The sequence below is a fragment of the Nuphar pumila genome, chromosome 10 (genome assembly GCF_984573655.1).
Source record: "Nuphar pumila chromosome 10, dmNupPumi1.hap1.1, whole genome shotgun sequence".
In the NCBI taxonomy this organism is placed as follows: Eukaryota; Viridiplantae; Streptophyta; class Magnoliopsida; order Nymphaeales; family Nymphaeaceae; genus Nuphar; species Nuphar pumila.
The window spans coordinates 116,886,375-116,904,000 of NC_143258.1; the positions used below are offsets into that span (position 1 = coordinate 116,886,375).

A 17,626-nucleotide genomic window follows, 5' to 3' on the forward strand; every position below is an offset into this window, starting at 1 on the left:
TTTAGTTAATCGTGCAGAATGTACGATTTATCAACTATATTGCAAGAAATAGATAAGAAATCACAAGAAGTTTGAGAAAAGAGGCACTTTTGAGAAATGAGGGTTCCCAAATTTGGGGAAAACAGAAATTAGGGTTGATAAAATTGGGGATAACAGAATATGTAAGAAGGAAAAGATGCACGATATGAGGAAATGAAGAAACGACGTCGAAATATAGTGATTCAACGGAGAAACAACAGAGAAAAGATGAAAAAAAAACACTTTCCTTGAGAACGCCAAAAAACGCACGTCAAGGTCCTTAGGGGCCTTCCAGATGATCGTGATTACCACGCCCTTGGCTCTGATACCATGTGAGAAATCAGTTGTGGGAGTCACCTTACTATCGTAGCAAGAGATAGAGAGAGAGGTAAGAGGGAAGAGAGAAAAAATGTTGGGCGTAATGTCTTCTCCCCTTTCCATTGATATTTATATGTTGTACGAGTGGTACAATACAGTACAATAGTACAATACAGTACAATATGTTGTACAATACAGTACAATAGTACAATATAGTACAGTATGCTGTACAATACAGTACAGTAGTACAATACAGTACAGTATGCTGTACAATACAGTACAATACAATACAGTAGTATATTCATTTACATATACATATTTAACAAATCCAAACCCATATCCAATTTTAAATGGATCTCAACCCGGACTAGGTACTAGTCAATATGGATACTGGATTGGGTCTGGATCCATATTAACATCAGCCCAACGGAGCGGGTCGAGTTCGATCCAAACCGAAAAGACCCAAAAATAGAGGTAGGTCAATTTAGAAAAATGCATTTTTGAACCAACCGATATCCGAATTTGATAAAATAGATCTCTTACGAGTTCTACATTCCGAAACAGATCTAATTATGGTCTTAGACCTATTTCGCTCCTGAATTTCGCTTGAATTTAGCCTGATTTTAACTTGAATTTTGCTTGAATTTAAAGGTTAAAAACAAATAAGTTTGCAGATTTATCTTATCATATAGACTTCTGTCAATAGGCCCTGGACCATGTTCAGACCCATGTTGATGTCAGCCCATATTTAAATATTTTTCATATTTTTGTCATATTAACTATAAATATTTAATTAAAAATTATATTTTTGAGTTTAAAACTTATATTTTTGAGTTTAAAAATTATATTTTTGAGTTTAAAAATTATGAAAAATTTACGAGAAAAGCCCTAACATGTTGGGACATCCCTTCTTTTATATTAGAAAACATATCACTATTTACAAACATGTCCTTAATGAATAAAATACAAAGCTGGACCAAAATGCCCTTAAGTTAGAAACATATATACGTTCCAACACGACCCCTTAAACTATACATGGGTCTTTAACAATCATGGATAATTTGGACTTTAGAAACCAATGTCTCATGATAGGTAAAGGATTGGTGAACAAACTTGCAACTTGATCTTCTCTACAAACAAAAATTAGTTGTAGTTCTCGACTTTCAACCTTTTCGCGCACCAAATGTTGATCTATCTCAACATGTTTCATCTTACCATGTACACGATTAGTAGGAATGGATACTACACTACGATTGTCACAAAATAGAAGTGATTGGGATATTTTATGATGAAGAGCAGTTAATAGATGTCTCATCCAGAGAATCTCTGCTGTAAAAGATGCCATTGCTCTATAGTCTGCCCTTGTACTAGATCTCGCCATAGTCTTTTGCTTTCGTCTTGACCACGATACTGAGTGTGGAACCATGAAAACAACATATCCTATTATTGATCTCTTGGTTGATATATCACTTGCCCAATCTGGACCTGAATATGCAAGAACCACCAATTCCATGTTCACATATTTACCTGGATCATATTTTTTATCCACAAGACCATATCCAATGATACCTTTAATATATTTGAGCGGTCTTTTGGCTGCCTCCATGTGGCTAATTTTAAGAGCATGCATATATTGAGAAACCTGATTCACAACAAAGATCAAATCTGGTATAGTGAATGTAAGATACCGTAAAGCTCCAACTAGACTTCTAAACTTTTCAGGTTTTGTGTAACAACTCCAACTTATCCTCGTGAAAAGTGTATTTTTTTTCTTAAAACAATTGCAGAAACCAAACCCAAGGATTCAGGGTCTCATAGATTTAATAATTACCAAACCACAAGAGATAGTGCATTAAATCAACAAAGGAATAACCAACTTTATTAACTAATAAAATGAATATCATAAAAATCAGAAATAAATAAATAGTCTATAATATAAAGCCACTCTGTCAAGAACATCAGAACATGTCACGCAGACTCGCAGACTCCATGTAGTAAGTCACTCCATCACTAAGCTTTCGGTCCTGAAAAACATTTTGAAATATAGGGTAAGAACCAAAGTTCTTTATACGAATTCCTCTAAAAATTCAAACAGAAATGAAAGAGCATAAACCAAATTCATGCATAAATTCATAGGAATATAACAACAATTTCATAATCAATTTACTATTCAAGCATTTAAAACAAATACCATGCAATAACAATTTTCATACGAGACAAAATAAGTATGAGCGCATGAATTAATGCAGAACAGTAAAGATGCATGATTCAATGCACATGCATGATTCAATGCACATGCATGAATAACTTATTAAGTTATTATCAGACTTTCTTTTGTATGCATATCCCTATTAAATGCATACAATTTTAGTGTCATTTTTCATTAAACCCGCAGATACTCAAAACGGGTACAACAATTTTCGAAGTCCAAGTTAGGTTTTCAGTTGTATCTTAACACACAGTTTGTATTTTAATTACTGGGTTCTATACTTGTTCTTCAACCGATATCTGACATCAACACCATCAATCGGAACATTAGGCATCAACACCTAATGCATCAAGGACATCAACATCCATTAATGCCACATTCTTGGTATACCAATAACTACAACTGAGTCAACAACAATACCCCCATGCAAAGTGGCTGAAATCTTTCTAAAATCATGGCCGGGAGGTGAACCACCACATCGGGTTCAGGGGCATAATCACACACAGAGTTTCAGTATCTTCATGGTTTCCCTAAAACCGCCATTCAAGATTCCCACACTATGGAAGAGAGATCTAGGAAGAAAATTAATTACACTGTTTGTCTCTTTTAACTTTTTAACAAATTCAAGTTCTTTACACAAGAACTGTTTTGCAAATCAACATGCAAAACTAAATTCAGGCCCTGACTCGTCACATTTTAACAGTGCAATAATTCTGGAAAGCCAATAATTCCATAACAAATTTTACAATGCATAAATAATTTTTGGAACAACACATGCTTCTTGCCCATATGGCCTGCAGTGGTTCACGACCTATGTCACATGGACTCTTCTAACAGGGCACCGCACCCGCGTCGCACCAGCACCCAGGCGGGTGCGATACTTGGACACAACTTCTTTTGTGTTAGGTGAACTCAACCATACTGAGGTCCATTTCTATCCAAAAGTAGATTCAATTAACCCTAATCAAGTCCATTTTTATCTATATTATATATATAAATACATAAATGCACACACATACACGTAGTGTTAACTTAAAACTATTAAAAAATATATATATATATATACCCTCTCCGCACCCCCGCACCTAAGTTTTTTTAAAGTGCCGCATCGCCGCACCTGCACCCGCACCTATGTGACATAGTTCACGACTGACCACATAAGCATCTCTAGTGATATCTGCATCTCATGCAAAACTTTTAGTGAACATGCACACACTTGCTTAAAACATGTTCACAACGCACATTCGATCACACAGAACAAGAATGCACATATAAATCAATTTGTATACGCTTGCGAACAGATGCTTACAATATTCATTAACATGATCCAATTCGTGCATAAGCTCTTAAACATGCACATGATCATATTCATGCAAATATCAAAATAAATTTCAGAATTTCCAATGTATATGACATGAGCACTTGCAATCATATAATTGAATGGATAACATACACAACTAACATTCAACATATGTGAATGCATTTTATCTCATCCTGCACCATGACATGCCATCAACCACGTCACTGTTGTGCTAAGGCAAGCAACAACATGCTGCCAATGTGCACATCAAAGTGCTGTAAACAACACCATGTAGCTGCACACAGGGTGCAACACTGCTGCCCCTAACCGCTGCCAAATGTAGCTAAAAACAAGCCGCATCTAACAAGGTTATAGGCAGCACAAACACAACATAAACAAAACAAATTTTTGGGTATGCATAATATCAAAACAGTTGATATGCAAAATCCGCAAAACAGTTAATGAGCATAACAACCAATCATTAAGATATGCAATCTGTAAAACATATTTGTTATAAATAACAGCAAAAACAAATTTTTCACGATATTCATAACCGCAACAGTTTGATAAGCAAAAATAGCCAGACAGTTCGGTATGCATTTGGCAAATCAAATTTGTTTGGCATCACAACAAAACAGTTTTGCATGCAAATCTGCAAAACAGTTTGGCTGTGCATAACAAAAAACTTGTTTTGATGTGTATAGCAGTAAAGTAGATGATTATATATATCAGTAACGCAGTTAATTATGCATAAAAACATCAAACAGTTTGTTAAATTGTGAATTTAGCTGATGACAGGGCATATGACAGTCGGCCAGAAATAAGACCAAATCAGTAACAGTCTATCGTGAGTTATTATCAAACCTGATTATTTTTATTGCAGACCACAAACTCAGCCTGCTAACAGCCCTATGAAAACCAGTTTTGAAAATGTAGTACCAGGGCTAATAACAGCCCATTGCGTAGGGTCAAAACAGAATTTCTTTTTTTTTTTTGTGATGTGAAGTCAAAAAAATGACAATCACATGTTCATGCCAGTTGACCAGAAGTAAGAATAAGTTCAGTGACTATTTTAAAGACAAAATAGATATATCTATATATTTTGATAGGCTGCTAAACTAGTAAACACAAATCTGATAACAACCACACAGTAGCGTCGGAACAGAGTTTCATGACATCAAATTTGTGACAGTCGGCCAGAATAGGAAAACATTAATAACAGTCCACGACATGGCATGCTGAATTTGATTTTTAATCTAACAACTGGGTTTAATAACAATCTTTAAAATAGCATGTTAAGACTGATTACCAGTTAGAGAAATATAATAAGTGTAAAATCAATCCACATATGAGCATGGTAAAAAAAAATCAGATTTTTCAGTCCAATGAATTGAATACAATAACAGTCCAAGAAATATCATAATTATAATCTTGAAAAATCTATGAACAACAAGAAATCCGATTCCCTAAATCAGCCAACATATTTTAGATAAATCAACAGAGTTCCACCTATATATATATATATATATATATATATATATATATATATATATATATATATATATATATATATATATATATATATATATATATATATATATATATATATATATATATATGGACAGATTTCATGCACACTTACATGGACATAAACAAGGTACAAAAACAAAATCTATTTACATGCTTCCTTTATTGTTTTACTCTCAAAAAAATTAAAAACATAAGTATCGACAAATCTGAAAATATTTTCACATGTATTTCCAGATTGCGCACTTAGGGAAATTGATTTCCACCAAGGATTCAACCAATATATATATATATATATATAATCGACATTATACATGTTTATAGATATATATTGTATTTAATTCCAATTTCTCTTTTTCCCACAAACCCATACATGAATCAAGTTTTTACCTATTTCTTCTCGTAAAAACTTAGAGAGAAACCCGTACCTTAGTTTAGAAACGGAAATAGATTGTAAACATCGTCGGATATTGGGTGAAAAGGATGGATCTTCCTCCTCCTCCTCCTTCCTTCCTCTTTTTTTTTTCCTTTTTTTCTCTTGTCTCTCTCTCTCTCTCCCACGAGTTGGGTTCTCTCTCTCTATAGAACATCGATTCTAGAGAGTAGGGGAAATCCAACCCCTTAAATACTCTTTCTAGAATTTTTATTTTTTTTACTTCCTTATTTTTTTTGTTTTATCTTTTAATAGGATCCTCTAGATGGTGACGCCTCCTCTAGAGTCCTCTTTTTTATAAAGGATAGAGTTCTAAAAAATGTAGAACTCTATCTCTCACTAACTACTTATTATCTTCTTATCTCTATTTTTTTAATTAATTTGAGATCTATCTAGACTGTGACGCCCCTTCTAGAACTCCTTTCTAGGTAGAGTTCTGCTCCATGTGGAACTCTACCTTATCTAAATAAATAAATTTTCGAAATTGAATTAATTAATATTTTTATTAATTATTTAATATTTTAACTATTAAATAATAAATTTTAAGAATATTTCATAGGGTGTCGCCCCCCTTTGTAAGTCCTCTCATAGCAAAATTCTTACTCAATTTAACCTTCAAATTGATTTTAAAGTTTTAAATTGGTTGTACTTTGATCCAGATCCAAATCCTTATCCAAAATCCATATGGATCCCAACTTGGACCAGATCATAGTTAATTTGGGTCTTGGACTTGGTCCAGATCCATGTCAACTCAAATCAAATGGATCAGATCCAGTTCGATCCAATCCAGAAAAATGGTAAAAATAGAGGCGGGTCATTTTTGAAAAACGCAATTTTCAGGCCAATCGTAACTCGATTTCAGAAAAATGAAATACCAATGTTCTCAGAATTATGAGACGCATCTAACAATATACTTACCTGTTTTTCGCCTTTGAATTTTGCCTGAATTTAACCTGAATTTCGCTCGAATTTAATGGTTAAAAACGAATTTTTTTACAAATATTAATCGTCTCGTTTTGGTCTTGTCAGTGTGCCATGGGCCACGCCTAGACCTAGTTGACGTCACCTATAATCAAAGTTATTTTCTATGATTTTTATCAACTTTATAAAACACTTAGCCAAATTTCACAGTTTTTGAATTTAAAAGCCATGGAAAAACACACGATATTACATTCTGACAGTAATTCGTCCCCATCGGCATCATGAGATAGCTTTACATTTATTGTTGCAGGTGTTTGAACTGGTTTGCATTCAATTATGCCAAAACAAGTAAGCAAGTCAAATGCATACTTATGTTGTGTGAGGATTAAACGATCACGTCATTGATCAACCTTAACGCGGAGAAAACACCTTACAGTGCCCAAATCTTTCATGAAGAATTTTTGTGTAAGCATGTTCTTCAATTTCTGTATCCTTGATGGGTCACTTCCTGTGGTAACAATATCATCTACATAAACCAGGACTATGGTGATGTGCAAACCATCATGATGAGTAAAAAGTGAATAATCACACTGACTTTTGACAAATCCCATAGAGCGAACTGCATTGCTGAAAGTTTCAAACCCTGCGCGTGACACTTGTTTTAACCCATAAATAGCTTTCTTTAACTGAAGAACTGTGCTTTGGACATCTGATTCTGGATACCCTGGTGGATGCTCCATATATACTTCCTCTTTCAAATGCCCATGGAGAAATGCATTCTTTACATCCATTTGGTTAAGACTCCATCCATGTGTTGCCATTGATAACGCAACTCGTATAGTACCCATTCTGACAACAAGACTAAAAGTTCCATCAAAGTCTATTCCATGCTCTTGTGTGTATCCTTTTGCCACCAACCTGACTTTATATCTTTCGATGCTCCCATCTGCTTTATATTTAATTTTGTATGCCCATAGACACCCTACAACATTTTTATCCTTGGGTCTTGGGACAACTTCCCAAGTATCACATTCATGTAATACAAAGATTTCTTCATTTATGGCTTCAACTGTAACTCCCCAGAAGATGATTTTCAACCCTTGGAAAATGTTTATAAGAATTATGAATGCATATGAAAATGATGCAATGACCTGAATGTCTTAGATGCATGTATATATTTAAGCGATGACTTGTATGTTTTGAATGCACATGAATTATGCTTTATAATGTGAGTTCATGTTAAATGAAATATTAAGTGATATGAATCAATATGCTTAAGGATCGTCGGAGATTCGTCTTGGAGGAAAATTCCATTGGGAATTTTCTGCTTTTAACTGCGCTCTACGAGGTAGTTACATATACCAAATGCTCGTAACTTTTAATATTGGAATACATTCTTTGGAGGCATGTGTTAGTCTACAATTAAAATATATATAATGTCACATGTGCTCGTTTACAAGTGAATTATGTTTAAATAGTTTCGCATGAGTTTCGCTATGATTAAATCATGTTGTATCTCACATGCTTCGTATTTCGAGTAATTCATATGTTAATATCACATGTAAATCATATTTTGTCTGCACGCCTCATGATACGAGAAATATATATTTTCATTTTGCATGTGTTTCATAAAATAATATTTCATTCACATCCATTGCTTTTTGACGATATTTCAATATCGCATGTGTTCCGCTACACAAAGTAATTGTTTATCACATGCATATTTTTTTGTGAAAACCCTGGTTTCACATGTGTTTCGCTATGTATAAAGTAATTGTTTATCACATGCATCATTTTTCGTAAAACACTAGTTTTGCATGTGTTTCACTACACATAAAGTAATTGTTTATTACATGCATCATTTTCTGTAAAAACACTGGTTTTGCATGTGTTTCGCTACGCATAAAGTAATTGCTTATCACATGCATCGTTTTTTGTGAAAACCCTGGTTTCGCTACACATAAGGTAATTGTTTATCACATGCATCATTTTATGTAAAAACACTGGTTTTGCATGTGTTTCGCTACATATAAAGAAATTGTTTATCGCATGCATCACTTTACATGCAAATTGATATTTGATTTGCATGCATCGATTTACGTATAAAAATGATATTTGCATGGATCGCTTTATGTGCAAAATGATGTTTTGTATAAAATAAACACTTGCAGCCCGGAAGAGGCTAAGAAACCTTTTTGGTGTCCTAAGAGCATAATGGTGTTTGACTACCATTGTACTGTAAGACGTCAAGACACGTTTTTACATTCTGGGTATGGCTTATGACTGCCATTGTATTATAAGACGTCAAGACACACTTGTACATTTTGAGTAAGGCTTATGATTGTCATTGTATTGTAAGACGTTAAGACACACGTGTACATTCTGAGTATGGCTTATGACTGTCATTGTGCTGTAAGACGTCAAGACATGCTTGTACATTCTGAGTATGGTTTATGAGTATCATTGTACTATAAGATGTCAAGACACACTTGTATATTATGAGTATGGCTTATGACTGTCATTATACTATAAGACATCAAAACACACATGTACATTTTGAGTATGACTTATGTCTGTCATTGTACTGTAAGATGTCAAGACACACTTGTACATTCTGAGTATGGCTTATAACTGATATTATACTGTAAGACGTCAAGTCTCGTTTGTACATTCTGAAGGTCAATACGAACCCTTGAAGTACAAAATAAAGCACTATCTGATAAGTAAAACATGCATATACACAAACCTAAGTTTTTTGGATCCGCCTCACTGGCGAAGTGCTCGTGTATATAGAGCAATTACAGATTGAGTCAGATACGCAGGACTTGGTTATCACCCAAAAAAAGAGTACTAGGGTTACTAAGCCCCGTTCTGACTTACCAAGTATAAGACACAAAATAATGATCTCGGTAATAAAGAAAACCCTTCTGACCCATTATGTTTTGATCTCTACCTTAGAGAAGATAGATGATACAATTTCTTCTGTTGCAGCAATTTTTATGCATCAAGATGCCAGTAAGTGAATAATAAGTCAACATGAATTCCGGTCATTAAAGAAACAAGAAATCATTGTGGATGATGAAGGGAAGAATCCAGTTATGTTTCCCATTGATCTATCTTTTGATCTGCATGGTAGCAGCAAAGCTGTGAAGGTACAGAAATGCAATGCCAGCAATGAAAATGGACTAAAGAAAACAAAAGATGGGGCTGTTCCAAATAATAAAAGGAAAGGATGCCTGATAATTGATGATCTCTTGATTGCAGATATAATAAAACAACAACAACAACAACAACAACTACAACTACGCCTTCATCCCAAAACAATTGGGGTCAGCGATATGAACCAAAAAAGAAATTCATTTTGGGTCTTCCACATGAATCCTTTTCCTCCAATCATTTCTATCCAATGCCATGTCCTCGGTGAGGTTCAAAGCATTCATATCCTTTCCTATCATCTCCATCCAAGTCTTCCTAGGCCTACCCGACCTCTTTTAACTAATATATTTTCCCATTTCTCCAACCTTCTAACTGGAGCATCATTAGGCCTTCGTCGAATATGTCCAAACCACCGTAAACGATTCTCTCGCATCTTATTTTCAATGGGTGCAACACCTACCTTCTTACGTATCTCCTCGTTCCGAATCTTATCTTTTATTGTATTTCCACACATCCATCTAAGCATCCGCATCTCAGCTACACTCATTTTTTGAATATGATGTCTCTTGGCAGCCCAACATTCCGTACCATATAGTAAAGCGGGTCTAATAGTCGTCCTATAAAACTTTCCCTTCAACCGCAATGACATTCTACGATCGCACAACACTCCAGTTGCACTTTTCCATTTCATCCACCCAACCTTTATCCTATGATTTACATCTCCATCAATTTCTCCATACTTTTGAATGATGGATCCCAAATATTTGAAATAATCATTCACCGGTATTTCTTGCTCACCAAGCTTCACTACACTCCCATCACTACTTCGTTGCTTACTAAACCGACATTCCATATATTCAGTCTTACTCTTACTCAACTTAAAACCTCTAGCTTCCAATGTCTGTCTCTATAATTCTGACTTAGCATTAACCCCAACTCTAGACTCATCAATCAAAACAATATCATCAGCAAACAACATACACCACGATACATTTTCTTGAATTGATCTCGTAAGTTCATCCATCACTATCGCAAATAGGAAAGGGCTTAAAGCAGATCCTTGATGTAACCCAACCGTTATCGAAAAATTGGTTGTCACCCTTCCACAAGTGCGGACATTGGTTACTACTCCTTCATACATATCTTTAATTATACTAATGTACTTGAGAGAAACACCTTTCTTCATCATTGTCCACCAGATAACGTCCCTAGGTACTCTATCGTATGCCTTCTCTAAATCAATAAAAACCATATGCAAATCTTTGTTCCTCTCTCTATTTCTTTCAATAAGTTGTCTAAGAAGATGGAAGCTATAATAAAAAAATAAAATAAAGATTTCAGTTGCAGTAAAAAGCCTACGCTCAACGCAAGGCAACAACTTAAGAGTCAAAGAGGAGGCTGCAAGTTGCTTCCACGAAATCCTGTCAAAGGTGGATAGCATTCATTGGATTGGAAGCATAAGGTAGTCTCAAAGGCCAAAGGAAAGTTTGGTGAATTATAGAGCATTGGGATGATATTCACCAAACTTTCCTTAATGAATGGCAGCATTTCCTTAACTGGAAGATATCATCTATAATTCCACCCATTACAGCCTTCTCTACAATTCCAGAATATTTGACAATCTGAAAGGTATATGCTGATGATACAGTAACCATTTATCATGAGAGCTTGGTGACAGCAATTCATACCAAAATTAAGGCATCATGTTTGTCATTAGAATCAAAAGACAGATACTAAGGAAACACTCAGAAATTGACATCTGGTCCTTCACTTCAAAGCAGAAAAGAGTTATTGAAAGACAAACCAATCTATTTTCTTTTGTGGTGATTACTTGTTAAAAACATTTAAACTATTGAGCCTGAAAACAAATGCAACTATTACAAGAAGAAATCAGAAAACATATGAATGCATAGAATCATTAGGAAAGAAAACAAATGACAGAGGTGAATTCAGGTTACCGAGAGGGAAGGATCGGAATGAGAATAGGAGAGGAGGTGGCAAGGTGGCTGAGGAAGGAACTTGGCTGGGCTGCAACCGAAAGGGACAATGGTGGAGGACCTTCGGGTGGTGAGGGTCTCACCGAGAAAACAAGGGTGAAGCTCATGGAGTGAATAAAAACGTAAGTGTGAGGGAGTATTTATAGGGAAGGTAGGGCGTAGGGAGAGTTACACGTGGTGAGAGTGTGAGGCCAAGTAGAGGGAAACACAGTTTTTATGTGGAGGGTGTTTTAAAAACACATGGAGGAGAACTTGATTTCACGTGTACGCGTGTTTTCATTTCTTTTCAAAACCATGGGGCAAAACTGTGTTCGGTTTTGGGAGTGGGTTTCATGGGCTTGGATTAGATCCTATCTGGGCCATAATCCAATCCAGATTCAATCTGGATCCATTTAGTTAGTTTATTAAGGGGCTGGTTTCACTGTCTTAGCCAAATTGGTGAAACTAGGTTTTCTATTTTTCATGTATTTCTAGAAAGAGACTCTCAAAAAGGAAAAATGCAATAAAGTATTTTATATAAAACATTTTTTTTTGCTATTTATCTACAAAAGAAATGGTTGACTATTGATCAGCGTGGGCTTGGATGACTATGACCCCCAGGTCATATCAGTCCTTGAAATTCTCTGAAATTACCATTATGCCCCAAAACTTGCCGAGAGTGCTCCAAATGGATTTCAACTCCGATTTCGATGAAATCACTTCCGTTCTCTTCAATTTTTTTATAGGAACGCCACTGTACTCTCGGGTAACATAGATTAGATCTTTAAAAATATAAATTACGGTTTAGCCATTACTTCAAAAAAACTCAATCTAGCTTTTTAATATAGATCAGGTCTACTCAATGGATTTGATAAAAAATACAATATTTAGATCCTTAGTTAAATAAAATAATAATTTAGTAGTTCCTTCGATAATTGAATTTTTACGAAAATAAAAAAATAATATTAATTATAACTACTATATATTCGAAATTCAATGATCTAATAGCTTTAATAAATATCAGAATATTATCAATAAATAATTTGATACTAACAATTAATTATAATTAATTGCATTATGCCAAGATAGTTTATTTACAATTCTGAAAAATTTTTGGGCATTACATTAACACATTTAATGTATGTACTAGCTTCACTATAGAATTTGGGTTCTCGATTAACATCCATGGAAGAGGCAAAAATTTGAAAATCAGCCGAAAAGGTCTCATAACTAACCCATCTCTGAATAGGATGTCGAATTCTTGTTGATCTTCTAACTTCACCTGATTGGGCTGTTTCTGTGATTCCTTCAACAATGTCATTTCTAGACTGCACTGTTGAGATGGCTTGTTGACTATTTTCCTGATATGTTGGATGTACCTCTGGTTGATTGTGCTTATGATAAACCTGATCATAGTACTGGAAGCTTGAAGATTTTTCTGGAATCTCTATCTGTCCTTCATTGTTCACGGCATCTTCATCAGAAGTGTTTTGGAAAACTGTTTGTTCTTCATTTGCCTGATGAGTTGTTTGATTCATAACATGCTGGTCACGCTCAATACTCAGCCAGAAGGAAGAGACGGCAGCGACTTTATCAATTCCATGATCATGACCATCAAGCTCTGACTCATGAAAGGTGAAATGGCTGGATATCATCATTTTTCTGTAGCCAAGTTGTAAAAATGATGCCCTTTGTATTCATCATCATAGCCAACAAATTTGCAAACATGTGCCTTTCGAGAGAACTTGTTACACAGGGAACTATCAATATGAACAAAACACCTATTGCCAAAAGTCCTTAGAATGGAATAATCAGGATACTGTCCATAAAGCATAAAATATGGTGTGTTTCCTCCAACGGAAGTAAGAGGCATACAATTTATTAAAAACATTGTTGTGTGATATGCTTCTGTCCACAGATCCAATCTAATCTTGGACTCAATAATCAGAGTGAGAGCTGTCTCTGATATATGCTTGTGCTTTCTCTCAGCAACACCATTTTGTTAAGAGGTTCTTGGGTAGGAAAGCTCACGCTTTATTCCATTCTCATTAAGGTAATTAGAAAAGGTCAAAGAGATACTCACCACCACCATCACTACAGAAACGAAGAATTTTGCGAGAAAATTGATTTTCGACAAGAACTTTGAATTTCTGAAAAGTAGACAACACCTGGTCTTTAGATTTCAAGAAATAGATCCAGGTGTATCTCGTGAAATCATCAACAAAAATAACATAATACTTTGATTTAGACAAGGATAAAATTGGGGCTTGTCCCCACACATCAGAATGAATCAATTCCAAAGAAAATGAAGCTCTTTTATTAGATTTTTTAAAAGTGAGTTCACGACCCTTACAAACTCGACAATGAGAACAAGACATAGACATAATTGGGGTCTTATCATTTATGGTAATAAGACTTTTATTACATAGAATTTTAAGAAACTTTGAATTGCAATGACTAAGATGCTTGTGCCATAATTCGCATCTTTATTAACACGGACTTCATAAACAAAAACTTGAGGACAACTGACAAGCGCTTCATCTACGACATATAATCCTCCGCAACGCTTCCCTTCAACAAGGCTGCACTTCGTGTGAATATCCTTCCCAGAAATAGACGAAGAAGAAAAGGAAACATAAGAATTAGTTTGATCAACAATTTGAGAAACTGAAATAAGATTACGCTTAATACTAGGAACAAAAAAGGTGTTAGGAAGAAAAATGGAACCAAAAGATGTAGGAATGATGGTAGTGCCTACGCGAGTAATGGAGTGAGTTTTCCCATCTCCTGTGACTATTTTACCATTACTGTGATAAGGAATAAGGTTTGTGAGGTTACCTAAATTGCCTGTGACATGATGTGCATCACCAGAATCAATAAACCATGTATTGTTGGAGGAAGAAGGTTGAGGAGTAGGTGCCATCCATGATTGCTGATTGAAATTCATAGGCCATTGCGGACTAGTAGGAGCACCTCCATACGTGTGGGTGTTTTGATGCACCCCATTTGACTGAAGTACTCAGGGCATCCACACCTTGATTTTGATGCTTTATGGCAGAAATAGACGATCCAGCTGAAGTAGGGTATCTTGGATGAAAACCTTCATTGAATGCAAGGAGCTTTGGGATTTCCAACATTGTTGCCTGGGGGAGCAAACTGCCTAAAATGCATTGGATAAGTTATAGTAGGTGGCTATGTCACATGGGTGCGGGCGTGGGTGCGGGGGTGCGGCAGGGGCAAAAACGTAATATATATATATAAAGGGGGTCGGGGAATAGGTTTTTTTTTTTTTATTTTGCAGCTGTCAGCTGCTGTCAGCAGCTGACAGAACAGCTGCTGCTGACAGCTGCAGCAGCTGTCAGCACAGCTGCTGACAGCAGCTGTCAGCACAGCTGCTGACAGCAGCTGACAGACTGTCAGCAGCTGATTCGGCATAATTTTTTTTTTAAAAAATTTCGAGAAGCCCATTTGGGCAATTTTTTTTTTTAAAAAAATAGACCTTAATGATCCTGGGTGCGGTCAACGCACCCAGGATCGGGTTGACCGCACCCGCACCCGCGTCGAGTCGCGTCGACACGGGTGCGGCACCCTCCTAGCCGAATCCCTGTGACATAGGTAGGTGGTCAATATGTAGGAACAAACCTCCAATAACAATTGGAACTAACGTGTCCACGCTTCCCACATATCTGGTAGTTAACATTTTGTCCCTGACCTCCATTAGGCTGATTCAGGTTGGGCAGAATACCAGCTCCCCTAGGGTCAAAGAAACTACGGCCACGTCTATGACCATGTGACAAATTAGTCACAACAAGAACTTCATGCAGAGGAGATGAATATTCCTTTTTGGAGGAAATATTGAAGGTAGACTCAAATTCAAGCAGTTTGGTTCTCAGTTGGTCAAAAGTCCCCTTTTTCTCTAAAACGATGTAATTTGCAATGAAAAAATTATATTCCTCTCCTAAACCTTGAAGAGTCTGAGTAATCACATCATCTTCTGGTAGAGGACTTCCAATGACAGCTAACTGATCAGCAATGTGCTTCACTTTATCAAAAAAATCCACAATGTTCCCATTTCCTCTTTTCAAAGCACCAAATTCTGATTTAAGATAGCAGATCTTAGAAAGTGATATGTTCATACCATTTGTACAGAAAATCCCATAACTCATATGCTGTCACAGTAGTGGGAGTGTGAATAAGAACTTGCTTGGATAACGTTGCCATAATGAACACAACAACTGACTGATCATTCTTGAACCATGGAGTGTACTCTGGATTTCTGACAAGAACCATTGCATCTTCCATGTTCCCTTCTTTCTTTTTTGTCCGTTATAGGAAACTAGAAATGAACGTTCCTTTTCATGATTCGGATTTATTCGCCATTGGCGTAACCAAAACTTCGGATGCATCAATAGGGAAATATTTGGTACATGAATTCATGATCAAATATCTATATCTATATATAAATCCTATATAGACATAACCTAAAGTTTTCCTCGAACAGCCAAGAAAACATTAACATATTGTGATAGTTTCAAAATACCGCCAAAGCATATATTATTGTGATATTATCACAACATTTTGCAAGATTTTCAAAAAAATATTTTTCATATATTTTAAAAATATGTTATCTATTTTTTATTTCTTCTATATTTTAAAAGTTTTTCTAATTGTTTCTTTATATTTTTGCAAGAAAAATACTAGAACAATGTCCTTATCTTTTTTGTTGTTCTTTGTATTTTTTCAGTTTTTAAAACTTCCAAGATTTTCCCGAGAAAAACGTTTCTAAGAAATTGCGAAGGACAATATTAGTTGGCTTTGAGAAGTTTTGTAGCAGCTTCGTGGATTTTTTTGGTCTACTGACATGCCTGTTTCCTACAGTAAAGCTGTGGAAAACCAAGACTATTGTGCTGGCAACCAGAGAATTATAAAACTATTACTGTTACTCTGATATGTAGGTCAAACCTCCTGCTAGTTGGTCTTCACTATTGTTGCATTTAATATCATTATTGAAAATTGCATATTCAACTTTTCAAATCTATATTACTTGTTCAACACAAGGTTGCCCGACTAGGAAGCGGAAGCAAGAAGCGATGTATTTTAAAATGTATAAGAAACGGGAAGCAAGGAATAAAAAAACAATATACGAATTGAATGAGAATCGAAATGGAACACAAATAAAAACTAAAATAAAAGTGACTATTCTTAAATTTCATGATTTTTAGTGTAAGAATTTAATTTTTAACAAAATCTAAAATTGATGCCTGCCAATTTAGAGAAAGCACATGGAAGTGAGTGAGAAACGTGAGAGGAAACACAAAAAACATAAAAGTAGAGTGAGAGAACATATGAAAAGAATAGATGAAGCGTGCAAAAAGCATAGGAGAAGTGTGGGAGAATCGAGATCCTCATCAAGTTTCAGAAGTGAGGAGTATCACGCTTCTGAAGGGAGTTTCCGGGAAGCGGGCTTCCCACCTATCTAAGAAGCTTCTGGTAACTCTGGTTCAACATATTGCTGGACTAAGGCATAATTTATTGGCAGGTTTTGTGTTCACTTGCATGTATACATGCTTATGCAGCTAACTTCAAGTAGTATGCAGGCTGATATGAGATCAAGAGAATATCTTTCGAAGAAGGCAGGAATGTGAATGGAAGTTTTACTGCAATTAACAGGTAACCTTTATCACTTATCATGAATGCAATCTAAACTGACAATTCGCTGAATTTCTGGCATGCATTTTATGTGAAGTTTTTTTGGTAGTCTTCATCTC

At 35.5% G+C, this 17,626-nt stretch overlaps 1 protein-coding gene across 1 annotated transcript in view; it reads left to right on the forward strand.

Moving 5' to 3' along the window:
* Window positions 1–17,626, forward strand: part of LOC149828038 (endonuclease V family protein) — a 72,170-nt gene that overhangs the window by 44,661 nt on the left and 9,883 nt on the right. Inside the window, exon 9 of the mRNA XM_090019827.1 lies at window positions 17,456–17,528. Within this exon, the coding sequence (XP_089875953.1) occupies window positions 17,456–17,503 (48 nt within the window). The 3' untranslated portion in view covers window positions 17,504–17,528. The remainder of the gene's footprint in view (window positions 1–17,455; window positions 17,529–17,626) is intronic.